The 26,323-nt window shown below is 47.5% G+C and overlaps 1 protein-coding gene and 1 long non-coding RNA gene across 8 annotated transcripts in view; one reads left to right on the forward strand and one right to left on the reverse strand.

Annotated features, from left to right (window-relative positions):
- ZCWPW1 (zinc finger CW-type and PWWP domain containing 1) overlaps positions 1-26,323 on the reverse strand; it is a 251,709-nt gene that overhangs the window by 183,142 nt on the left and 42,244 nt on the right. For 6 of the 7 annotated variants that reach the window (XR_003853018.1, XM_029580560.1, XM_029580562.1 and 3 more), the window contains exon 5: positions 20,082-20,148. Coding sequence is in view for 6 of the 7 variants with exons in the window: in XM_029580560.1 (XP_029436420.1) it covers positions 20,082-20,148 (67 nt within the window). In the remaining variant the exon portion in view is untranslated. Of the gene's footprint in view, positions 1-2,629; positions 2,691-20,081; positions 20,149-26,323 lie in introns of all 7 variants that reach the window. The other variant, XM_029580565.1, reaches the window with a different exon arrangement.
- LOC115078009 lies at positions 2,052-22,813 on the forward strand. The gene is made up of 3 exons (XR_003853019.1): positions 2,052-2,269; positions 2,657-2,717; positions 21,729-22,813. It is a non-coding gene; the product is annotated as an uncharacterized LOC115078009 (long non-coding RNA).

The following is a 26,323-nucleotide window of genomic DNA, read 5'->3' on the forward strand; positions in this document are numbered from 1 at the left end:
CAGCCTTTTCGGTTGGGGAGCTGTATGCCAGTCACATTCAACACACAGTCGGTGGACAGCTTCACAAGCCAAGTGGCCTATCGATCGTTTGGAAACCAGAGCGGTACGACTAGCACTCCGCAGATTTCTACAACTTATTCAACATCAGTCGGTGAGGGTTCTCGCTGACAATGCCACGACGGTAGCGTACATCAACAGGCAAGGTGGCACAAAAAGTCGCTCTGTTGCCATAGAAACAGACATGCTAATGACCTGGGCCGAATCTCATCTACGCCGTCTAGCGGCATCGCACATAGCAGGAGTAGACAATGTTCAAGCAGACTTCCTCAGTTGTCAGTATCTAGATCCCGGAGAGTGGGAACTTTCCTGGGAGGCAATGAACATTCTCATTCAAAGGTGGGGACACCCAGGTTAGATCTGATGGCTACCCGTGTCAATACGAAAGTGGCTCGGTTCTACAGTCGAAGGAGAGAACATGGAGCGGAAGGGGTGGATGCCTTGGTTCTACCTTGGCCCAAAGACATCCTTCTTTATGTGTTTCCCCCATGGCCACTAATAGGAAAAGTCGTGAGACGATTAGAATCCCACGAAGGTCTGGTGATTCTCGTCACTCCAGAATGGCCTCGCAGACCATGGTATGCGGATCTCATCAACTTAGCGATCGACGGTCCAGTCTGCCTAGGCCACCTCAACAATCTCCTTCGACAGGGTCCAGTATATTTTGACCAGGCGTTTCACTTTTGTCTAGTGGCCTGGCTTATGAAAGGAGGCAATTAAAAAAGAAAGGCTATCCAGACTCAGTCATCACCACCATGCTTAGTTCGAGAAAACCTTCTACTTCTCTCACCTATGTTAGAGTAGGGAAGGCATGTGATGCTTGGTGTAGTAAGTCCGGGTTCTCTTAGCGCAAAGCTACAGTTGTAGACATTTTGGCTTTTTTACAAGACGGTTTAAAAAAGGGTCTGGCTTATAATTCGCTCCGCGTTCAAGTTGCGGCAATAGGCTGTTTACGAGGTAAGGAGAATGGTGTGTCTATTGCTATGCATCAGGATGTTGTCCGTTTTCTCAAAGGAGCCAAACATTTGAAACCACCAATCCGGGCTATCTGTCCATCATGGAATCTGAATTTGGTTCTTCGTAGTCTTTGTGCTCCTCCTTTTGAACCCCTTAAGCGAATAACTTTGAAGGACTTAACGCTCAAGGCAGTGTTTCTCGTATCAATTTGTTCTGCTAGAAGCATTTCAGAAATTCAGGCATTGTCTTGCCGTGAGCCTTTCTTGATAATTTCAGATTCAGGTATATCATTGCGCACAGTACCATCCTTTTTACCCAAAGTGGTTTCCTCTTTTCATCTCAATCAATCTGTTGAATTGCCAGCCTTCCCAGATTTGGATAAATCTTCTTCTCAATCACGAGACTTAAAAAGACTTGATGTCCGCCGAGTGCTTTTACATTATTTAGAGATCACTAATGTCTTTCATCTTTCTGACCACCTTTTTGTTTTATGGAGCGGTCCTAAGAAAGCTTGTTCAACCAAGTTATGAGAAAGCTTATTCAACCAAGCTTTCTCATAAGTTCAGTTGCTTATTAGACCTCTAACCAATGAACCCTTTCATTGGTAACCCCTCCAAGAGAACGTGCTATCTATTTATCTCTATGCAGTCAAATCTTATAAACCTTGTCCTACTCTTTAACATGTCTTAACTACATCCTACATTATGCTCCTTAATTATTTTATTCTATGTTGTTGTTCCCAGTTATTTGTATCCAAGTTCGAATCATCCTGTTTCTTGTAAGACAACTCCTTGTCATGGTTATTGTTTTGAATGTAAACCGACTTGATTAGTAATTCTGTTACTGGAAAATCGGTATATAAAAATGCTAAATAAATAAATAAATAAATAAGTTCACCGGCAAGGCACAGAGGAAATCAGCAGCGAGTGGGGGTAGCGGGACGCCGCTTTTGTAGGCGTCTCACAGCTCCTCCCCCGACGTCCAGACCTCGCAGCACACAGGAACAAGTAAGTAAGTTCACCGGCAAGGCACAGAGGAAATCAGTAGCGAGTGGGGGTAGCGGGACGCCACTTTTGTAGGCGTCTCACAGCTCCTCCCCCGACGTCCAGACCTCGCAGCACACAGGAACAAGTAATTAAGTTCACCGGCAAGGCACAGAGGAAATCAGCAGCGAGTGGGGGTAGCGGGACGCTGCTTTTGTAGGCGTCTCACAGCTCCACCCCCGACGTCCAGACCTCGCAGCACACAGGAACAAGTAAGTAAGTTCACTGGCAAAGCACAGAGGAAATCAGCAGCCAATACAAGTGTTATTTTTAACAACCTAGTTGTCTTCTAGCTGTGTTTATCAATCTCTTTGTTGACAATTGCAAAGCTCTGTTGCTAAGTTATGTTAAATGGAAACCGATGTGATGTTTTTCTAAATGAATGTCGGTATACAAAAGTACGTAAATAAATAAACATAAATAAATAAATAAGGCTTCCAAATTTCAGTGGTTTATGTGATGTTCCTGGCTTTAGAAGTGGCTCTGAAGGGCAGCAGATAGGTTATAGAGAGGGAAAATCTGCTCTGCACCATCCCAGAATTGCTAATGCTTATGGAGAAATGTATTCTTACCTGATAATTTCCTTTCCTTGAATCCAGGCAGACCAGTCCAGATGCATGGGTTATTCTCCCCCTGCCAGCAGATGGAAACAGAGAACAGGTTTGCTAACATCACTCTATATAGGGTCCTGTGCTACACTCAGCCTGCCAGTATTCAATGTAACAATCTAACCAAATTAACCTACACACACATTAACTACCCCCACTTAACAGAGGGCTTCTAGGGAAGTATAACTCCCCCTTAATTCATATGAACAATTATAACTCTGATTCACTAGGCCATCCTTAACCTTACACTGTACCAAATCTGAATTGTAGATGTGAAGCTTACTCAAATACTTTATCAGAAACTAAAAATAAGCACATCTGGCAGTCCAGAAGGATCCTGGACTGATCTAGCTGGATTTTAATAAAACAAGTAAGAATAAATTTCTCTTTCCTCATCTTCCAGCCATATCAGTCCAAACACATACAGGCCAATACAGTACAGTGCGCTCCGACGGACCACACTGTTAACCCGCCACTGGACGCACATTTTCCCTTACCCCTTATTCAGTAAAGGGCTGAAAACGTGCGTCCAATCCGCCGAACCTAATAGCGCCCGCAACATGCAAATGCATGTCGATGGCCCTATTAGGTATTCCCGCGCGATACAGAAAGTAAAATGTGCAGCCAAGCCGCACATTTTACTTTCAGAAATTAGCGCCTACCCAAAGGTAGGCGCTAATTTCTTCGGGCATCGGGCACTGCTTTTCTGTGCACCCTCCGACTTAATATCATGGCGATATTAAGTCGGAGGTCCCGAAACTTTCCGAAAGTAAAAAAAAAAAAAATTTGAAGTGAGCCAGCAGCTGTTGGGTCGAAAACCGGATGCTCAATTTTGCCGGCGTCCGGTTTCCGAGCCCGTGGCTGTCAGCGGGCTCGAGAATCGACACCGGCAAAATTGAGCGTCGGCTGTCAAACTCGCTGACAGCCGCCGCTCCAGTCCAAAAGGAGGCGCTAGGGACGCGCTAGTGTCCCTAGCGCCTCCTTTTGCCTGTTTTTACCGTGGGCCTCATTTAAATACAGAATCGCGTGCACAGGAGAGTGGGCGTTCGCCCGCTCTCCCGCAGACTTTACCGGCCCGTTTGTTAGAAAAGTAAGCAAAAGCAAGAGAAATAAGAAACCTATCTGATTCTCAAGAGAGGTGGCTGATAAAATAAAAATAAAAAGAACAGCGTTGAAGAAATATAAAGGATCCCAAAAAGAGGAATACAGGGAAGAATATCTGGTTAAACAGAGATAAAGAAAGTAATCAAGAAAGCAAAAAGTCTGGCGGAAAAAAGGATTGCCAAAGAGGTAGAGGTGACAAAACATTTTTCAGATACATCAGAGAAAGGAGAAAGGTCCGAAGTGGTATAGTGTGTGGAAGGAGACGAAGAAAAGCAAGTTTGCTTACCGTAAACGATGTTTCCGTAGATAGCAGGATGAATTAGCCATGCTGTATGGGAACTGTCAATCAGGGCCCGGAAGGCGGAGCTTTGTAGCAGAGTGTAGATCTTTGATCCTCTGCGACTGCGCGTGGGTTCCCGCGCAGTAGTCAACGGTTCTCCTCAGTCTGTATTTAAGCAAGAGCGTATCTCGGAAATCTCGACTGCCAGGGAGGAGGGTGGGTCAGCATGGCTAATTCATCCTGTGAAGTTTGCTGCTGCCATGTGTCCCAGAATTCTCAATATGGTTCGGGCTGTGGTGTATTTTGCTCTCTGTAGAGTTTGGAGCAATGAGCATATCATTAATCTCCTGTCTTCTGGCAGGAACGCCCTGGCCCGAATTGTGTCTAGTCGAGCTCCTATGAATTGTAGGATCTGCGAGGGTTGTAACTTTGATTTTGGATAATTGATGATTAACCCCAGGCGTTGCAAACATGTTATTGCTATGTTGAGATGCGATTTCAGAGTGATCGGATTCGACGCTACTAGTAACCAGTCGTCGAGGTAAGGAAAAATAGTAAGTCCCTGTAAGCGAAGATGGGCCACCACCACCACCATGCATTTGGTAAATACCCTGGGGGCTGCTGAGAGTCCGAAGGGCAGGACCCTGTATTGGTAATGTTGATTGTGGTACTGGAAACATAGGTACTGCCAATAGGATTTGTGGATTGGAATGTGTGTGTATGCATCCTTGAGGTCTATAGAACACATCGAATCCTTGGGTTATATTAAGGGTAGGATGGATTTCAGAGACACCATCTTGAATTTTTCGCGAATTAGGCACTTGTTGAGCTCCCTGAGATCTAGGATGGGTCGAGTGCCCCCAGTCTTCTTTGGAATGAGGAAATATGGAGAATAGAAACCCTGGCCCTTTAACGCCCGAGGGATTGGGCGGATTTATTTATTTATTTATTTAAAGTTTTTTATATACCGCGGTTCGTTAGCAAACATCACCTCGGTTTACAGAGAACATTAAATTAGCAACAGGCTTTACAATAAAATCAAATTATAGCAAAATAAGATTATGAACAATAATAATGTAACTAAAATATTAGATTAATACACGATAAAACTCAACAATACTTCCAAAAAGGGGGTGAAGAGAACTGGAGGATCTAGAATATCAAGAACAAAAATAGCAATTAAATTATGACAGAATGTGGGAGTAACTTATACTAATTAGTGATTTCTTGTAATTCTGGATTAGAGGACTGATTTCTTGTAGTTCAAGATTAGAAGACTGATTAATACTATTATAAAAGGATATATATTTTAAAATAAATGTTACTAATTTGTAAGATAATAATAGATGGCATATAAACTGAAAGAAAGGAAAGGGAAATTATTCTATACAATGACATGATATGATATAAGTAACAACATGGGTAGAGTTCACAGAATGTAGGCTTTTTTGACGAGAATTCATAAATTGTAAGCTTTTTTGAAGAGCCATGTTTTTAAGTTCTGTTTAAATTTCTTGTGGCATGGTTCTAGGCGTAGATCTGTAGGTAGTTTATTCCAGTGATTAATTCTTGCAATCGAAAATGCTCGTTCTCTCGTTGCGACATATTTTATTTGTTTATGTTTGGGTGTAGTTAGTTTAGCCAGGTGCATTTTTCTTATGGGTCTGACTGAAGTATGGAAAATAAAACAGTCCGAGAACCACTTCATATCTGAATTGTATAGTGATTTATGTATAAGAGTGAGAACTTTGAAGATTATTCTAAATCCAATTGGAAGCCAATGCAGGAATTGCAGAGCTGGCGTAATGTGTTCGTGGCAATGTGTATTCGTGAGGAGTCGTGCAGCTGCATTCTGTAGCATCTGCAGTGGTTGTATTGCATTTTTTGGTAGACCTAGTAAAATAGAGTTACAGTAGTCTAGTTTAGCTAATATGGTAGCTTGTAGTAGCGTCCGGAAGTCATTTGGGTGTAGAAGTGGTTTTATCCTTTTCAAAGTATGAAACTTGGATGGCTTTTTGGTGAAGAAGGATGGTTAACTCCTGGGCCAGTTGGGGTTGCGATGGACTTCTCTGGTTCAGGGTGAAGTGAGGAGTGATGGGTTGGGATAGGAAGTGTAACTGATATCCGTCCTTTACGATGTCGAGTACCCACTGATCTGTCGTGATGGCTTGCCATGCAGCCAGACAAGCCGTTATCCTGCCCGGGGGATCTTCCGGTAACCTGTGTGTTGGTAGTGGCAGTGAGTTCAAAAAGACTGTGAGGTCTTTGCTGGAACTGCTGACTGTTGCGGTTGTTGCTGTCGTTGTGTACAAGGCCTTCCCCTCCGTTGTTGTTGCGGAGGGTTGTTATTTGGCTGCCTGTGGTAGGGTATATAGGGTTATTGTCGAAAGTTTTGATAATTCCTGTATTGTTTCCTGGAAAAAGGCTGTCTGCGAGAAGAGGAGAAAAATCGTTTGGCCGACGTTGGGGCAGCGAGCGATTGGACCGCTAGTGCTTGATCTTTCAGTTTACTCACTGTATCATGGAGGCGGTCCCCGAAGAGATTATCTCCCGTGCATGGTAAGTTAGCGAGTTTCTCATGGAGATCTTCCCGAATAGCACTAGCTTTGAGCCAGGCAAGACGTCTGGCTGCTATAGCCATGGCCGAAGCTCTCGAAGAGTTTTCGAAGCCCTCGTAGACTGCTCTCAGCATATGCCGAGTGCATTCTTCCATGTCCGATATCAAGGATGGAGTGGTGTCTCCCAAGGATGTAAACATGCCCTTGGTGGCTTGCAGGCATTCATACATATATTGTACCATGTAAAAATTATGGTGGTGAATTCGTGCCGTAAGCATTGCGTTCTGGTAGACGCGTTTTGCAAAGTCGTCCAAGGACTTATTGTCCTTCCCTGGTGGGGCGGATGCGTGTGTCTTTGGTTTCCTGGACTTCTGTAGGGCGGATTCCACCACTATAGAGTCATGTGGTAGTTGGGGAAATCGCATACATAGAAGGCTTTTGTAGCCTGAATTTTAAATCAGTCTTCCTGGATACGGCCTGTAGAGCAAAGGGGGTTTCCCATGATTTTTGCAGGACCCCGTGAAGCATCGCGTGTGGTGGAAGAGCAGACAGTTCCCCCGGCGCGTCAAAAATCTTCAGTAATCCCAAGGTTTCTGCTCTCGGTTCCGGTAGCTTTTGGACATCCAGTTTTAAGATGTTCCCCATCTTATTGATGAATTTGGGATAGGTGAGATCCTCTGGAGGGGAATAAAGTTCCGCTGGCTACTCTGGAGGATCAGATGGGTACCCGGTAGAAGATAGCGGTGAGGAGTGTATGGATATGGAATCTCTTGATGGAGATGGGGAACAGATCAGCGAGCCCTGTGGAGAAGGGGATCGTGTAGAAGGAATATCCCGTTGGGTATGCTGTTGAGAAGGCTTATTGTTTTCTGCCGGGGAAGTAGACTCTGGAGGTAGAGTGTACGTTGATTGTAGGGTTTCAAAAAAGCCCGCTAAGGACTGTGTCAGGTCCCAAAAGGCTTTTGAGGTATTAGGTGGCATTGGAGGGGGTTTCTCCAACTGACTGGGTTCATACGCTAAGTCCGATGGAGGAGGATTATAATTTCTCTCACTCTCTGATAGATCACTCCACTCCGTTCCTTGTTGACGAGTGGACTGTAGACTCCTTGATTTGTTAGATGATGAGGATGAAGAAATTGGAATAACTCCAAGAGACGTAGAGTAAGACCGATCAGATTTACTCTTATAGTGTGAGGAAGATGAAGAGGAAGATCTCACTTCCTTGTGATGGGAGATGTGATGTCGTTTTGAATGACTATGTCCCCTACTAGAGGAGGGGGAAAAATCGGAATGATGCCGATGCCTCTTTCTTTTCGAAGAATGTCTACTGTTTCGTGACTTCCTGTCCGTATGTTCTTTCCTATACAAATGGCTATCTTGTCTTTTTTCTCTTTGAGGCTCAGTACTCAACATGGGTGGGGATACTAATGCCCCTGGCACGTTGTCCGAAAATTGATCCGGTTGATTTGTTTGTTTGTGTTTGTCTTTGGTGTACTGTGATCCCTGCAAGGGGTCTTGGGAATCCTGTTTTGCATGGGATTTCTTCTCATGGGTCGGGTACACCGACAACTGTTCCAATTGCCTGGGTTCAGATGATGATTCTTTCTCTGAATACCCTGTCTTCGTGGATTGGTGTATTTTCTTCACGGCTCCGCCATCTCCTGAGCCGCCAGAATCGGCGCCGGCGCCGATTCTTCGGCCCTCTTTTGGATGGCGGCTCTGGCGCCGACTGAGGCTTCGGCGCCGACTGAGATTTTGGTGTTAGACTTCCGGCGTCGAATGCGACTTTTTCGGCGCCGCATCGGCCCTCTTTTGGATCTTTTTTGGCGGTTCCGAGTCTCTATGCGGTTCCGATTGTTGTGAAAGCATTAAGGACCGGACTGGATTACCCTTAAGAGGCTTTTGGGTACTGGGCTCAGTCAATTTGAAAGGCCTCTTTTTCCCCAATTCAGGATCCTGGGGATGAAGACCAGATCCCTGGTCTACCCTCTCTCTGGGGTTCCTTTTTGTGTCTCGTATCTTTGGTGACTGCGGGTCCCAAGAAGCCGCTCTCTTACCGGATGTTGATGTTTTGTATTTTGGTGCTGGAGAAGAATAGGTCGTGGACGCCTTGTCTTCAAGCGAGAGTTCCAGCCAACGATAGCTCCTGTGCCGTCGAGCTCTCGGAGACATTTTTCCACAATGTTCACAGTCGGAATGGCTGTGGTCGCGTCCTAGGCAGCGGTAGCATCAATCATGTCCGTCGGTGACAGACATGATCTTACCGCACGGACACGGCTTAAATCCCGACTTTTTTTGACATTTTGAGTGAATAAATTTTCTTCCTGAGGAGAAGAAGGCTCCACGTGCGCGGAAAAAAACAGACTGAGGAGAACCGTTGACTACTGCGCGGGAACCCACGCGCAGTCGCAGAGGATCAAAGATCTACACTCTGCTACAAAGCTCCGCATTCCGGGCCCTGATTGACAGTTCCCATACAGCATGGCTAATTCAGCCCTGCTATCGACGGGAAATAGATGTGTCTCCAAGAGAGGGCTGGGAAACACTGGAGTAAAAACTATCCTTTCTGAATAACCTCTCTTATTCAAACTCGCATATTCAAAGGTCATGTTTTAAGACAGCCAAGCTGACTTGTCGTGAACCACTAAATCCTGGCATAACATGTTCCTGGACCAAAGAAACACCAAGGGCTCCCTGTTCAGTAAGCAAACGGCAAACCAAATCTGCATACCAGGGACATCTGGGCCAATCAGAAGCCACTAAAATCACCCTACTGTGATGTCTCTCTATCCTTTGAATGACTGTTCCTGTTAAGGACCATGGTGGAAATACATACAGAAGGCCCCAAATTGGCCACTCTTGAATCAAGGCATCTAGACCTCTGGTCCCTTGCTTCAGTTGCAGGTGACCTTTTAGGCACATTACCAGCACTCTCAACCAATGCACTATTTGAGAGAATACTGCCTTCGACAGAACCCACTCTCCTGGATTTAGACTATTTCAGCTCAAACAGTCTGCTTAAACATTCTGTACTTTCACTATATTTATTTATTTATTTATTTATTTTTAGTTTTTATATACCAATCTTCTTGCATTAGATGCAAATCAAACCGGTTTACAATGAACAAAAAACTTGCCTGTAGGCATTACATGGAACCATGAACGTCTAAGAAACTTTAAGTAATATAGTCAGAGAAATGAATAACCTGGTAAACAACTTGAATTACATAGTAATAAAGGTCACAACAAGTGATCGATCCAATTAATTGTGCTTGGATCCATTAGGGAGGAGGAAATAAGTTGATGTGCAGAAAAAGAGTTGGGAATAGAGGAAAAATAAGAAGAAAAAGATCAAAGGGGATCTGAGGGTCTCTTCAAAGGGAACCTGAGTAAGAGAAAATAAAAGCAGAAATGAGAGAGAACTAAAAACAAAACAAACCATACTTGTGAAGAGAAATAAACAGGGATGTGTTACGAAAAATGGAGAGAAAGCATTAAGCTATATGTGTTGAGAACATCCTTAGGTATCTTTCCACCCAAGCCAGTAAAACCTCCACTTCTCCTACTACCTAAGGGCTTCTGGCTCCCTCCTGATGATTTACATATATCATAGCTGTATCAGTGTCCAAAAGACCATGAGCCATTTGACCCTTCAGCAAGAATGTAAGAACATAATCATTTGCCACATTGGGTCAGACAGAGGGTCCATCAAGCCCAGGATCCTGTTTCCATCAAGCCCAGGATCCTGTTTCCAACAGTGGCCCAGGATCCTGTTTACAAGTACCAGGCAAGTACCCAAACATTAAATAAATCCCATGCTAACAGCAATAAGAAGAAGTAGCTATTCCCAAAGTCAACTTGTTTAATAGCAATTTATGAACTGCTCCTCCAGGAACTTGTCCAAACTTTTTTAAACCCAGCTTCGCCAACTGCCTTTACCACATCCTCTGGCAATTAATTCCAGATCTTAATTGTGCGCTGAGTGAAAAAGATTTTTCTCCAATCTATTTTAAATGTGCTACTTGCTAACTCCATGGATTGCCCCCTAGTCCTTGTATTATCTGAAAGAGTAAATAACCAATGTAGAGATTACTTACCTGATAATCTCGTTTTCCTTAGTGTATGCAGATGGACTCAAAACAAATGGGTATAGTGTGCTCGTGCTAGCAGTTGGAGACGGATCTGACGTCAGCACGAGGTACATATACCCCCGCAGGAAGTGCAGCAACTCAGTAATCTTCCTTGCAAAAGCTTTATGGATATATGTGTGACTGACCGATCGATTAAATGAACATGATTACCCTGACCGATTGATAGTAGCTGGAGACCGCCAGTGTTCTCAACCGGAAGGCGTCGACACCCGGCAGGGTGGATGTCCTATATAAGAAAACATGGCTTACCGTGAGTCGGTGAATCCCCATGTATACCAGCAGCCGGGCGGGATGCTGAGTCCATCTGCATACACTAAGGAAAACGAGATTATCAGGTAAGTAATCTCTACATTTCCTAGCGTGTAGCAGATAGACTCAAAACAAATGGGATGTACAAAAGCTATTCCCGGACTGGGTGGGAGGCTGTCCGAGGTCCGTTCAGGATTGCCCTCGCAAATGCTGTGTCCTCCCTGGCCTGGACGTCCAGACGGTAGAATCTGGAGAAGGTATATAGGGAGGACCACGTTGTCGCTTTACATATCTCTGCCGGCGACAGCATCCTAGTTTCTGCCCAGGAGGCCGCCTGCGCTCTGGTAGAATGAGCCTTGACCCGTAGAGGTGGCGGTTTTCCTGCCTCTATGTAGGCCGCCTTGATAACTTCTTTGATCCAGTGGGCAATGGTTGCCCGTGAGGCCTCTTCCCCTTGCTTCTTCCCGCTGTGAAGGACGAACAGGTGGTCCGTCTTTCGTACTGCTTCCGACATTTCCAGGTATCTGGACAGCAGCCTGCCGATGTCGAGATGGCGCAGTATTCGACCTTCTTCAGACTTCTTCAAACCTTCCGTGGTTGGCAAGGATATGGTTTGGATGAGGTGGAAGTGTGAGACTACTTTGGGTAAGAAAGAAGGAACCGTGCGAAGATGAATAGCCCCTGGGGTGATTCTGAGAAACGGATCGCGACAGGACAATGCTTGTAGCTCTGATATGCGGCGTGCTGAGCATACGGCCAGCAAGAACACCATCTTCAAGGTTAATAAACGGAGGGACAGGCCTCGGAGGGGTCTGAAGGCGGGTCCAGCTAGGAATTCCAAAACTAGGTTGAGGTTCCACAGGGGCACTGGCCACTTCAGTGGCGGGCGAATGTGCTTGACTCCTTTCAGGAAACGTGAAACGTCTGGGTGTGTGGCGATGCTGTTGCCATCACTCCTGGAGCCGTAGCAGGATAGCGCTGCTACCTGAACCTTGATTGAATTGAGGGACAGACCCTTCTGAAGCCCATCCTGCAGGAAATCCAATATGATGGGGATTTTAGCGGCATGCGGATTGGTGCTACGAGTCTCGCACCAGGCTTCAAATACTCTCCAGATCCTTATATAAGTTAGCGATGTGGAGAACTTGCGTGCTCGGAGGAGTGTATCTATCACCGACGCAGAGTATCCCCTTTTCTTCAGTCGAGCCCTCTCAATGGCCAGACCATAAGAGAGAATTGAGCTGGATCCTCGTGGAGGATGGGACCCTGCCGCAGCAGGTCCTTGTGAGGAGGCAGGGGTAGAGGATCCCCTGCCAGTAGTCTTCTCATGTCTGCGTACCAGGATCTTCTTGGCCAGTCCGGGGCCACTAGAAGAACTAGGCCTCTGTGCCGCTGAATCTTGTGTATAATGGCGCCCAGCAGGGGCCATGGAGGAAAGGCATATAGCAGGATCCCCTGAGGCCATGACTGTACCAGGGCGTCGATCCCGTGGGAGAGAGGATCTCGCCTGTGACTGAAGTATCTGGGTACTTGAGCGTTGGACCTGTCCGCTAGTAGGTCCATGCCCGGGGTCCCCCACTGATCCACAATCATCTGGAAAGCTGTGGGCGACAGCTGCCATTCCCCCGGGTTTAGGCTTTCTCTGCTGAGGAAGTCTGCCATGGTGTTGTCCTTCCCGGCGATGTGGACGGCGGAGATGTCCTGAAGATTTGCCTCCGCCCAAGCCATCAGGGCGGCTATTTCTAAGGATACCTGTCGACTTCTGGTTCCGCCCTGTCGGTTGATGTATGCCACCGTGGTGGCGTTGTCCGACATCACTCTGACTGCTCTGTTTCGAAGTCTGTGGGCAAATCGTAGGCAGGCTAGCCTGACTGCCCGTGCCTCTAGTCGGTTGATGTTCCACCCCGACTCTTCTTTGTTCCACCGCCCTTGGGCGGTTAGTTCTTCGCAGTGTGCTCCCCATCCGTTCAGGCTGGCATCTGTAGTGAGCAAAGTCCAGGTTGGGGAGGACATTTTGGACCCCCGGCTCGTGTGGCCGGGCTGCAACCACCTCCGTAGCTGATTCCGCACTCTGGCTGGTAGGGGTAGGTGTATGGTGTAGTTCTGTGAACGTGGGCTCCACCGAGATAGGAGGGCGCGTTGTAATGGTCTCATATGAGCCCGTGCCCATGGTACCACCTCCAGAGTGGATGCCATGAGGCCGAGGACCTGTAGGTAATCCCAAGCTGTGGGCCGGGTGGCGCTCAGCAGGGTCTGCAGACGATTCCGGAGTTTTGATCTCCTCTTGGAGGTCAGGCTGACCTTGTCTCCCTGGGTGTCGAATCGGACTCCTAGGTATTCCAGCAACTGAGCAGGCTGAGGGAACTCTTGTTTGTGTTGACTACCCATCCTAGGCTTTCTAGAAGAGATATAACTCTGTTGGTTGCCTGGCGGCTCTCCTCTGGTGACTTTGCCCTGATCAGCCAATCGTCCAAGTAGGGATGGACGAGAATTCCTTCCTTCCTGAGTGACGCCGCCACTACTACCATGACCTTGGTAAAGGTCCGCGGCGTGGTGGCTAACCCGAAGGGTAAAGCTCGGAACTGGAAGTGTTGGCTCAGGACTTTGAAGCGTAAGTAGCGCTGGTGATCCCGATGGATAGGGATATGCAAGTAGGCCTCTGACAGATCCAGGGATGTGAGAAACTCCCCTGGCTGTATTGCACTTTTGACTGACCGCAGAGTTTCCATGCGAAAGCTGGGGACCCGTAGGTGTCGGTTGACTGACTTGAGGTCCAGGTCGGGCCTGAAAGTGCCCTCTTTCTTGGGTACTATGAAATAAATGGAATAATGCCCAGAATTTATCTCCCATGCAGCCACTGGGATTATGGCGTTTAGGGACAGGAGCCTCCGCAAGGTAGCTTCCAGTGCCGCCCTCTTGAGGGGCGGACAAGGTGATTCCACAAACTTGTCCGGAGGGAGCCGAAGAAAATTCAGGTAATACCCTTCTCGGATGATGGCGAGGACCCACTGGTCCGAGGTAATCTCGACCCACCTGCGGTAGAATAGGGTTAGCCTGCCCCCTATGGCTTCTTCCCCCAGATGGGTCGGCTGATTCTCATTGTGGGGTGCAGCCGGGACCCGAACCCGAGCCGGTTCTCCTCTTGTTGTGCTTGGTCCGAAAGGACTGGTTCCTGGTCTGAGAACGAGGTGCTTGGTAGCGAGCCCTGTAAGGGTTGAAGTGCTGAGAGCTTCTACCTCTGGATGGCCTCGGAAAATGGCGCTGGCTCCTCCTTGACCTGTCTTCTGGTAGACGGGGTAATGGAGAGGCACCCCATTTATCAGCCAGTTTCTCGAGGTCGCTGCCGAAGAGGAGGGAACCTTTAAAGGGCATTCTTGTGAGGCGTGTCTTGGAGGAGGAGTCGGCCGACCAATTTTGTAGCCAGAGCTGTCTCCTGGTTGCCACTGAGGATGACACTCCCTTGGCTGCCGTACGGACTAGGTCGGAGGCTGCATCAGTGAGGAACGAGAGAGCCGATTCCATTTCTTCTCCCGGGGTGTTGTTCCTAGCTTGTGATAAACAGGAATGCGTCACCACGGTGCAGCAGGTCGCAATTCGTAGGGACATGGCTGCCACCTCAAAGGCTTGTTTCAGAATGGCGTCCATGCGCCGGTCATGCGCATCCTTGAGGGCCGCACCCCTCCACCGGAATGGTGGTGCGCTTCACAATTGCGCAAACTATGGCGTCTATCAGAGGGCACGCCAGCAGCTTCTTGGTTGCCGGGTCCAGGGGGTACATGCCAGATAAGGCCCGACCCCCTTTGAATGAGGCCTCCGGCGCATTCCATTCCAGATCAATTAGCTGTTGTGCTGCTTGTAGGAGGGGAAAATAGTGAGCCGTTTGGCGCAGGACCTCTAGCAGAGGGTTCATCCTAGGTTCCCCTGGGGTGCTTTGGCCCGGGATAGCCAGCTCCGACAGGCATTGAGAGACCAGGTCTGGGAGATCCTCTTTAGGAAAGAAGAGTCTCATGGTACGATGCGGTTCTATCCCCGAGGGAAGCTCTCCCTCCTCGGGGGGCTCACCCTCTTCCGCAGAACAATCTGAATCCCCATAAGTGGGGCTTCCGGGTGGCGAGTGGCCGTGTCTAGGTCTTGAGGGTCCAGGTGCGGGGTCCTCCAGTACGTATGGGGCTGTTCGGGGATCAGACTGCATCTTGACAAAGGCATGAATCCCCTTGAATAATTCCACCCAGGAGAGCGAAGCAGGTTCTAGCCTTAGGGGCACCAGGTCTCTCGGGTTCCCTGGCTGCTCACCGCTGCCTGCTAGGTCCGGGGTGTTCCCCGAGGAACCGGCAAGTACGCTGGGCTGGGACCGGCCCTGGCCTGGAACTCCCAGGGCCTCCTCACATTGGGCACATAGGGAGTCTGCTTCCTCGCTCTGTGTGGCTCTGAGGTTGCATGCTGAGCAGAGGCCTAGAGCTCTTATGCCTGATTCTGGAGGTGCCAGCTCTGCGGACGCATGGGCTCTCCTACGCTCCATCTCGTCTGTTATCCCTATGCGGTGCGCTCCCAGCCGGAGTATGCGCCTTGTAATATGCGCGAAAGATTTGCGCCTATTAATGTGCGTGTATCCCCGTGTGCCAATCTACGTGCGCCTATCACCGTGCGCCTATCAACGTGCGCCTTTTTTTCAACTATGTGCCCAAGTATTTTCGGGTGCCCAACATATGCGCCCGTCACCTGTGCGCTCAGTCCGCCCGAGCGCTAGAGCAAGGCGGCGAACCAGGGAAATGGTGCCAGCGAGCAGGCAGAGAAAATGGCGACCTCCTTGGCGAGCTGCCACATAGGCAGACCCCGCTAATCCTCGCTTCCTCGGAGACCCACAAGTAAAGATGTACGCCTTACCTTGTCTTCGGCGCTTCCCGGCTGTGACCCGGGCAGTCTCCGGCTGCAGGAGGAGAGGGTGATTACCGTCTCCGCCGCGCTCGAGGAAGTGCACCCGCTGCCTCTAGGCCGTGCCCGAACTCATCTCGCTCGGGGGCCAAGTCCGCACCGGGACCGAGGCTGCCTCTGTGCCACGCCCGAGCCCTTCTCACTCGGGGGCTAGGTCCCTGCCGCAACCCGGCCACCGGACCGAGGCTCTTACCTCCGAGGGACCACGGAAATCACCTCGGGAAACTCAACTGGGGGAGGGACCGACTGGTATCACCGCAGGAGTGCGGGGCTCGTCTTCAGGTAGGATTCTTCAATGAATTTAGTCGTTAGAATTTGGAAAAAACGCTCAGCGAGCGTGAGGTAGCTCCAAACTGCTTTGGAGACGGAAATTACTGAGTTGCTGCACTTCCTGCGGGGGTATATGTACCCCGTGCTGACGTCAGATCAGTCTCCAACTGCTAGCACGAGCACACTATACCCATTTGTTTTGAGTCCATCTGCTACACGCTAGGAAATTCACATTTGCCAGTTCTAGTCCACCTTTACCTATTCTATCCCCCTCAACCATCTCTTTTCCAAGCTGAACAGCCCTAACCTCTTTAGCCTTTCCTCATAGGGGAACTGTTCCATCCCCTTTATCATTTTGGTTACCTTTCTCTGTACCTTTTGTAGTGCAACTATATATTTTTTGAGATGTGTAGATCAAAATTGCACACATACTCAAGGTACGGTCTCCCCTTGGAGTGATACAAAGGAATTATGACAGTTTCCATAAAACAAAGGCCAGGAACGCCTTCTTGACTGCTCTCATCTTCAAATGGTTTATTAACCACTTGGCCTCCGTGTCCATTGACCCATTTGATCCTGACAGTGCATTCCTCAACCAAAGGGACTGGTGTCTGTCATTATCGTCATCCACTCGTGGCAGTCGAAATCCATTTCAATCACCAAATTAAGGAATACTAGCCACCACATCAAACTGAGTCTGTCCTTCCTTCCTCAGGCTACAGTCTTGAGATCAACACACTCTTCCTTTGCCCAAATCAGCCAATCGGATAAAGATGGTTCAGAGCAGCAAGCACCACCACCATCACTTTTGAGAAAATGCTTGGAGCAGTCGCTAGACCAAAAGTGAGTGCTTGAAACTGGAAATGACCCCCCTAGAATAGCAAACCTTAGATAACACTGATGCTCCTTTTGTATGGGGATATGAAAATATGCCTCTGTCAAGTCCAAGGAGATCAAAAACGCTCCCTGTCTTTTTGCCTCCATGACAGACTTCAAGGTTTCCATTCTGAACTAGAAACTTTTAGGAATTTTAAAATCCTTTTTAGATCCAGAATTGGTCAAAATGTGCCTCTGAGTTTAGGACTACAAATACATAGAATATCTCCCCAGGCCTCATTGATCTTCTGGAACAGGCACTACTACCTCCATGCATCATAGATGGTCTAAAGCCTCTTGTATCTCTTCTTCTGTCACAGATACAAGACAAGGAGACAGCATAAAAGCATCTGAAATAGGGAAGAAAAACTCCATTGTCTTACTGTCTTCTTACTACATTCAGTAACAACTGGTCTGAGGTTATCTGGGCCCATCTCCAATAAAAATTAATTATATGACCACCTATTCTTTCTTCCAGAGATTGGACCCTCACACCTTCAAAGGGAATATGTCCAGCAATATACCCTGTGTTCCTGTCTCTATCCCTTCTCGCGACTCCTCGAAAGAACTGAAACTTAAGGAACAGCCCCTTGAAAACCTGGAGGCCTGAAGTACCTATAACATGTATTGTCATGAAAAAGATCTCTAGCGGGTGCCCCTGCCAAGAGACCCCTCCAGACTATATTCAGGTAGCCTAGAGTTTGGACAGTATTTTCACCAGCTTCTCTAGGACCTCTCCAAATAGAAGCCCCCTGGACCTGGAAGCCCCTGGGCACTAGCTTTACTCAGACTGGAGGAGGATCAACACTTAGACTGTTGTATCAGGAGACACCCAATCCTCCAAGATTCTTTCACCCAGCCTAGACCGGGCACCAGCTCAGTACAGTAATCTCTCTGAATAGAGGTTTCCCTTTAAAGGGAAGCTTAGCCAAATGAGTCTTGGAAGCTGAGTCCATCGACCACTTCAGAGGCTAAGCTATGCTCTGCCACCTGCAAAAAATCATATGAAGTGTCTGCCCAAACATGCCATGCCTTGTTCCAGTTGTGCAGCCTCTTCAAATTCTGCATCTGACTCCTCTCTAAAAATTTTCCTGGAAATGCTGAGATAAGTGGAGAAATGATCTGCCACAATAGCACTACAGATGACTATCTACAAAGCCAGACATAGGTGTTGAAGTCATGGGATCAATTTTCCATCTTGCACATTCTCAAAGGATGCATACCTTCCACAGAGATTGTGGTCCTTCTCATGACCACACACACCTTAGGAGCCTTCAACGTCTCCCTCTCCTCCTCCAAGAGAGTAAAGCTTCACCATCAATTTGTCTTCCTTAAAGGTACCCTCAGGAAACCTTCACTCTGAGAAGTTTGGATCCTCTATAGACTTGGGCAAAGCTCAAGCAGATTTCTTTAATCCCACCATGATAGGATCTTCTTCTAACTTCTCCAGTCTTCACTTCTTTCAAAACTCTCAGGGATTGCACAATCAACAAGGATAACTTCTTCCTAAATAATCACACCATCAGGCACACATCCTCCTCTCTGTAGGAATATTCCCCTTCTTCCATTTCATCCCCTACATCACCCATGTGCTCCCCTCACTGGCTGACTTCTCTGAGGCCCCAGACTTCACAAAACATCTCCTCCAGATCTCTCCTCCTCTCTTGTCCTTTTCCTAGAAGGTTCTTTCTTGTGACCTAGAAGAAGAGTCAGCCCCAGCACTCTGACCCTATGTAAAAATCTGCTACAGCATCTTGAGAAAATCCAGAGACAAAACACAAATGTTTGCAGGAGACAGAGCTATACCCAGATTGGAGCAATCCCCTGCAGTACTATGCCCTTTAAAGACAAATGGCAGCCCGAGAGGAGAACCTAAAATGGCTTAGTCACTCCCCTGCGTCTCCAACATAGCTGCTGTTCCCTCCTGTGAAACATTCGTGCTAGTGGAAACCACTTGACAGGCTGGCCCTGCCATCAAAAGGTCCCCTTAGAGCAATGAATCCCAACCACTCGGTCAGTTCTTCCATCTCCTCACTTTACTGCTGGCAGTAAGCACCATTTACTGTTCCTGCCCAGTGAAGCAGACAGTGCGCAATGTGCCACATATGCACTCCTGAGGTGCAGACATGTTCTCCCCTAGCACTTACCCATCCTAGGAGACCTGACTTCATACCGCTCCCTTCATGCCAAACCTTCACCACGGCAACCTCTTATTAATCACTACTTGGATCTGCCTCACTTGGCTTATTATTTTTAACTTTATTTACTGTCCAGGAACTCTTCAAACTCTTGCCACAGGCATACCAGAGGAGGGAAGAGATCCCAAGAAAGGTGAAGCCAGAGGTAGAAAAGAAAACCGGTAACTCCGGAGCACCAAAGGAAAAAAAATACACAGCCAGCCCTTCTAAACTGGTCCCCTGGACCTGGAAGCCCCTGGGCACTGACTTTACTCAGACTGGAGAAGGATCAACACTTAGAATGTCATATCGACCCACACTCAATCCTCCAAGCTTCTTTCACCGGCCTAGACCAGGCATCAGCTCAGTATAGTAATCTCTCCTCCTATCTACTGGGGACAGAGAAAACTGGCAGGCTGAGTGCACCAAGAGACCCTATATAGGGTGACATTAGCAAACCTGTTCTGTCTCCATTTACTGGCAGAACAGAATAGCCCATGCGTCTGGACTGATCTGGCTGGATAATGAGGAAGAACAGATAGTATAGACAAATATAGGAGACTGTCAGTATCACATCTGACACAGCCTATCCGGAGAGAAGCAATGCAAGCTCCAAAGCTGATCTGCTATCTGTATACCTCCACATTTTTGCTTTCTGTTTCTTGTTCACATGTTACATGGAGATGATCATACATGTATAAGAACAGCTGGATCCTGGAACAGTATCCTGAATAGGGAAACCTAAATACACAGGTCTCGTTTTCTAATCATGATGCACATGCTACACTAGAACCTGAGTTCTCAGGGCTTTAAACACACCTCTTTTTGGCTTCTTCTTCATTACTGTGCACAGGGCCTGCTTGATGGCGTATCTTCTTACAGTCTTCTGTAAAGCAAAACATCTCTTAACTCACTAACCGAAGATACTACATATAGCCAAATGAAAAAATAAATGAATAAACGCATGGAAAATGAAACTAAACAACCATCTTTATTTTCTTATACTGCAAGCCATTTTAAGACCTAGCAATGCTTAAGCGCAGGGTAACTGGCACAGTTTCTTCATTGTATTGAGTTAGTCCAATAATAGATATCACCTACAACTTGACAGTTGACCCTTATTTACACATATTTAAGTAGACTAATATGGCAACCACAATACTTTTCTTGCCTCCTGAAAGGTTACTAGGAGATATGTAGTTTTATCTGTTAATTTACTTTTCTTGGATCCTGTTACACAATTCCAGAAACATGGATTTATACCAACTTGCCAGCAGATGGAAAGAGAGAAAGCAGAGTTGCTTACCTGTAACAGGTGTTCTCACAGGTCAGCAGAATGTTAGTCCTCACATATGGGTGACATCATCAGGATGGAGCCCAATCACGGAACATTTTTGTCAAAGTTTCTAGAACTTTGACTGGCACCTACTGGGCATGCCCAGCTTGGTACCAATCCTGCATCCAGCAGGGGTCCCCCTTCAGTCTCATGTATTGCAAGAAGTACGTGCGAAAAATAAAATAAATCACAAGCGAACCCAACTCCACGGGGTGGTGGGCGGGTTTCGTGAGGACTAACATCCTGCTGTCCTGTGAGAACACCTGTTACAGGTAAGCAACTCTGCTTTCTCACAGGACAAGCAGTTGGTGCCGGGTGGACAGTACCGGTGTCCTACTGCTGGCGAGAGGTCGAAGGCACCGGCTCAGGCTATGTCGAAGCGCTCGATGGAGTCGGTGGCTTTGCCTGAAAAAGAAACTCCTTTTCTGAGCAGGCCTTACAGCCCTTTGGTGTCATTTGGGCACATTTGGTGCAACTTAGGACGTCATGTCCATCACAGACCCTATGCGGGTCTGTGATGGACATTGTCAGAGGACAATCGGGGCACCGATGAAAACCCAACGCCATGGCTTCGACAAACATTTAGCCGCAGTGTGGTCAATGGCCAGTAGGCCCCGAAGGGAAAACTCGACGGGAATCGACCACAAATGAGGGTAAAGCCTTACCTTACGAGCGTGGACTACAGAATTGATAGGGGAACCCCTTATAGGGTAGAAATTTTTGAAATTTTGGAAAGAAGTTCCGGGGGAAAAATTCCTGTCAGGAATCTCTAGAGAGCTCCTTAACCCGTGTGGCTACTGCTGTGCGGGAAAAAAAGAGACTGAAGGGGGACCCCTGCTGGATGCAGGGTTGGTACCATGCTGGGCATGCCCAGTAGGTGCCAATCAAAGTTCTAGAAACTTTGACAAAAGTGTTCCGTGATTGGGCTCCATCCTGATGATGTCACCCATATGTAAGGACTACCATCCTGCTTGTCCTGTGAGAACAGAACTTTTTCAGTGAGATAATCAATGGCATTAGTAGTGAGTTGAAAGTAAATTGTTTGCAAACTCATGGAGAAATTAGACTCACCAGTTATGGAATTCCAACACAAATCATTCTTTTAATCCTTTTTGTGTTAATTACAACAGGGAAGAAGCCTCCAACAAAAACAGCCCACAGAATAGGAAGATAATAAGAAGAGATACATCCAGACATGCCTCGGGCTCTCCTAGAAGAGAAGTAATATTCACATGACCTTTCTGTGACAACCAAAAGGCTCCATATACAAAACAAGCACCTACTATAGACCCTGACCTCTCAGGCAGGCTCTGGACTGGTGTAGCAAGATTCAAGGAAAGGAAATTAATAAGTAAGAATACATTTCTCCTTCCTTATCATTCTGCTACACCAATCGAGATGCATGGGAAGTTTAAAAGCTATTTCTAACGTGGATGGAAAGAAGACAGGGCTACCTTAAGAATTCTTGCTCCAAAAACTGCAACAGCATATACATCCATTCTGTAATGCTTAGTGAATGAATGCAGGGACAGTCAATTGACCACCTTACAAACATCTTCCAGAGCCACTATCATTACTTCCACCCACAAGGAGGTCTAAGCCCTTATTAAGTGAGCACGAAATGCCAGTAATCTCCTACCCTTCAATAGGTAGGCTAAAGAATCATCACCTTGATTTAGCGAGCCACTAACAACTTGGAAGGTGCCCCCTCCCTTATGTGAGCCACCAAACATGAACAGTCTATCTGAATCACTAAATATAAGCAGAAATACAAGAAATTTTTCATGTATTTTTATTACTGCCACAACACATATCAACATGTAATGCAGAAGTGACAGAATTCTCATGACATTTGAAAAGGCATATAAAACAATATATAGTCACAAACCACATATTCAAGCAAAAACACTATATATCAGTATGTGCCATCACAGAATTTCTTTTGCTCATAACAGATATAAAATATAAAATAATACAACCCCTACAGGAGAAAAGAAAAACAAAAACTTCCCCTCAGCCGTTCAAACACGCACCTGCACCCTGCATAGCCCACACATAAAAAATGTATGCTATTTCTCAGTTTTCAAGATCAAATTTACCATTATCCTGCCATACTACTGAATAACCCAAATCTAGCATTTTTTTATCTCCTTCTTCCTTAGAAGTCTTGCTACACTGCCACTGCTTGTATAACATGCTTAACAAGCAGGATATTAAGAACAATAAATGAAATGAAATTAAACATATTCTGCTTCTGTTTTACATTTATTCAATTGTACAGCCAATATCTCCAATTGCATCAGCTTGATCATTATTCTCCACCAACTACTCAGAACTGGTGGTTCCTTTTCAATCCATTTAATAAGACACATTTGCACGCAGATTGTAATGCTAAGAAAACAAATCTTTTCTGTCCTTTTTTAGCCCCTGTATCCTCAGCAAATCTCCCAATTGTAATATCTCTCCTTTAATTGATTTCTAAGGGGGTTAGTGCCTACACACAAATTAGACGTACTCCATGCTCGATTTAAGGGAGCAATTGGAAAAGGGGGGGGGAATGTATGGAGGAGACAAAAAGAAAAGGGGTGGAAAAAGAAAATTGGTTCTTACCTGCTAATTTTCGCAAGGATCAGTCCAGAGAAGTGGGTTGTGTATCCCTACCAGCAGATGGAGTCAGAGAACCAAAACTTTGGGCACTGCCATATATACTAGAGTGCCACCTGCAGTCCCTCAGTATTGTCTTGTACCCAAGCCAAGATAACAGAAACAAGCACCCTGACTACCCCTTCACTCTAAACAAAACCCAACGAAACCAACTGCGCATAACTGTTCCATCAACCTTTCTGCCAAAAAGGAGCTTCGTGAAAAATATATAGGCAAACGCTAGCTAACACAGTCTTTTGGCATCTGAAGTAAGGGGTGGGCCTCTGGACTGATCCTTGGTACTATAGGAACGAAAATTAGCAGGTAAGAACCAATTTTCTTTTCCCTATATGTACCAGGATCAGTCCAGAGAAGTGGGATGTACCCAAGCCACCCTAAACTGGGTGGGAACCCGAAAGACCCACACGCAGGACACTCTCACCAAATGACGAGTCATCAATCGCCTTGACGTCCAATCGGTAATGCTTAGTGAAAGTGTGAATAGACGACCACACTGCCGCCCTACAGATCTCCTGAGGTGACAGGAGATGACACTCTGCCCATGAAGTAGCCTGGGCCCTAGGGGAATGGGCCCGAAAACCCTCAGGAACTTGACAGCCACGGGCAATATAAGACGAGCAAACAGTTTCCTTAAGCCAACGAGATATGGTCGCCTTAGACGCTTTATCCCCTTTCTTTGGGCCCCCAAAGAGAATGAACAAGTGATCAGAACGGCAGAAGTCATTGGTAATCTCCAGATAACGCAATAGAGCGCGTTGCACATCCAAAAGATGAAGGTCTCTGTCCTGAGCAGAGTCCCTAGACCAATGTGGAAACCCTGGTAGTTCCACCGTTTAATTTACATGAAAGGCCAAAACCACCTTAGGCACGAAGGATGGAACCGTGCGCAAATACACTCGATCATTGTGAATCCTTAGAAAGGGGTCCTGACACGACAACGCCTGTAATTCTGAAATCCAAGGAGCCAAGCAAATAGCCACCAAGAACACCGTCTTCAATGTCAACTCCTTCAGAGAAGGCCTGCAGATAGGCTCTAACGGGGCACCACATAACACCCGCAGAACTAAATTCAAGCTCCACGCCAGGCACACAGAGTGGACGGGCGGTTGTAAATGCTTGACCCCCTTGAGAAAACGAGCAATATCTGGGTGTGCTGCAAGCAAACAACCGTAGAACCTTCCCTGCAAAGCACCTAGTGCCGCAACCTGCAGCCGAATGGAATTGAAACCAACCCCTTGGCGAGGTCCTGCTGCAGGAAGTCAAGAACCCAAGGGATATCGGCCAAGGGATCTCAGTCCCGCTGACAACACCATAACTCAAAGAGCTTCCAGACTCTCACATAAGCCATGGAGGTGGCTGGACGTCGCGCCTGGAGGAAAATGGAAATGACCTGTTCGGAATAGCCCTTCAAGCGAAAACGCCGCAAGAGAGAAGTGATCCTCCCAAACCAAAAATATGGGACCCTGACGGAGCAGATGGGCCAGCTGTAGTGGTCCCTCGAGAGCCAGACGCACGAGATCCGAGATCCACGAACGACGTGGCTATTCCGGAGCCACAAAGACCACTAGCCCTGGGTGAAGTTCTATGCGGCGCAGAAGCTGACCTATGAGAGGCCAAGGCAGAAAGGCATACAGGAGGATTCCAGTGGGCCAGTGACATATGAGAGCGATGCCCACTGAGCCCTGCTCTTGTCAACGGCTGAAGAAGCGTCCCGTCTTCACATTCGCCCATGTCGCCATCAGGTCCAATTGAGGAACTCCCCATCTGACGCAAATGTGGATCCACGCCTTGGCAGATAGCTCCCACTTGCCTGGGTCAAGTTGCTGTCTGCTGAGAAAATCCGCCTGCACATTCTCCACTCCTGCGACATGAGAGGCGGTAATGCCCCCGAGATGACGTTCCACCCAGGCGAATAGAAGCCGTGCCTCCAGCACCACCGCGGGGCTTCGCATCCCGCCTTGCCGGTTGATGTACACCACTGTCATCGCATTGTCGGAGAAAACTTGAACCATCCTGCCCTGAATCCAGGGTAAGACGGCCTGTAAGGCCAGATGCACCGCTCTTGTCTCGAGACGATTGATGGACCAAGATCTTTCTGTCGCCGACCACTGTCCATGTGCGGACCTCTCCGCACACACCGCCCCCCACCGCGAGAGGCTGGCATCGGTGGAAATTAGCCAATTCGGCGTGCCAAAATCCACTCCTCGTTCCAGACTGGCGACAGGCTGGCTCTGGGTTCCTGAAGCAATGGCATCGGCAGGTGAAACTGTTACGATACCGGACTCCACCAAGACAAAAGCGCACGTTGTAATGGACGTAAGTGAGCGAACGCCCAGGGTACCAAGTCCAAGGTGGACGCCATGGATCCCAGGACCTGAAGATGATGCCACATTGTGGGCTTGCTTCTCCAGAGCAAGGAATGGACCTGAGCTTGTAACTTCGTCACACAGTCGGGTGCTAGAAAAACTCTTCCCTTCAAGGTATCGAACCGTGCTCCCAGGTAAATCAGCTCTTGGGTGGGCTCCAAGTGGCTCTTCTGGACATAGATCACCCACCCCAGCGACATGAACCTCACCAAGCGAACCGACCTCTCGCAGTCTTCTCGAGACTTTGCGCGAATCAACCAGTCGTCCAGGTATGGGTGGACCAAGATCCCTTCCTTCAGGATCTAGTTAACAAGGTACACACCAGTTTGCATAGCAGCGCCATTTTCCTGCATAGTTACGTCTAGTAGACTGTTTTCTAGCGGCAATTAATATACCTTCTAAATATGAAGGGAGGACTAAGTGGTTTAATACAGTCCTTTCAATCTCCATGCTGTCAGATGGAGGGAGTGATGCATCGGGTGGAGGAGGGTGCCTCCTTCCTGAGTCAATAGGCATGGGTGATTTCCCAGTGGAATCGGAGGGCATATGGAGAGACGCATGAGATATGCATACCAAGGTTGTCTTGGCCCTGCCGGGGCTATGAGGATCAAGTCCGCTACGTCCTGAATGCATTTTTGAATTGTCCTGGAGATGAGCAGAATGGGAGGGTAGGCGTACAGAAGGCTCCCTTGTCC

This window comes from Rhinatrema bivittatum, chromosome 16 (assembly GCF_901001135.1).
Source record: "Rhinatrema bivittatum chromosome 16, aRhiBiv1.1, whole genome shotgun sequence".
Classification (NCBI taxonomy): Eukaryota; Metazoa; Chordata; class Amphibia; order Gymnophiona; family Rhinatrematidae; genus Rhinatrema; species Rhinatrema bivittatum.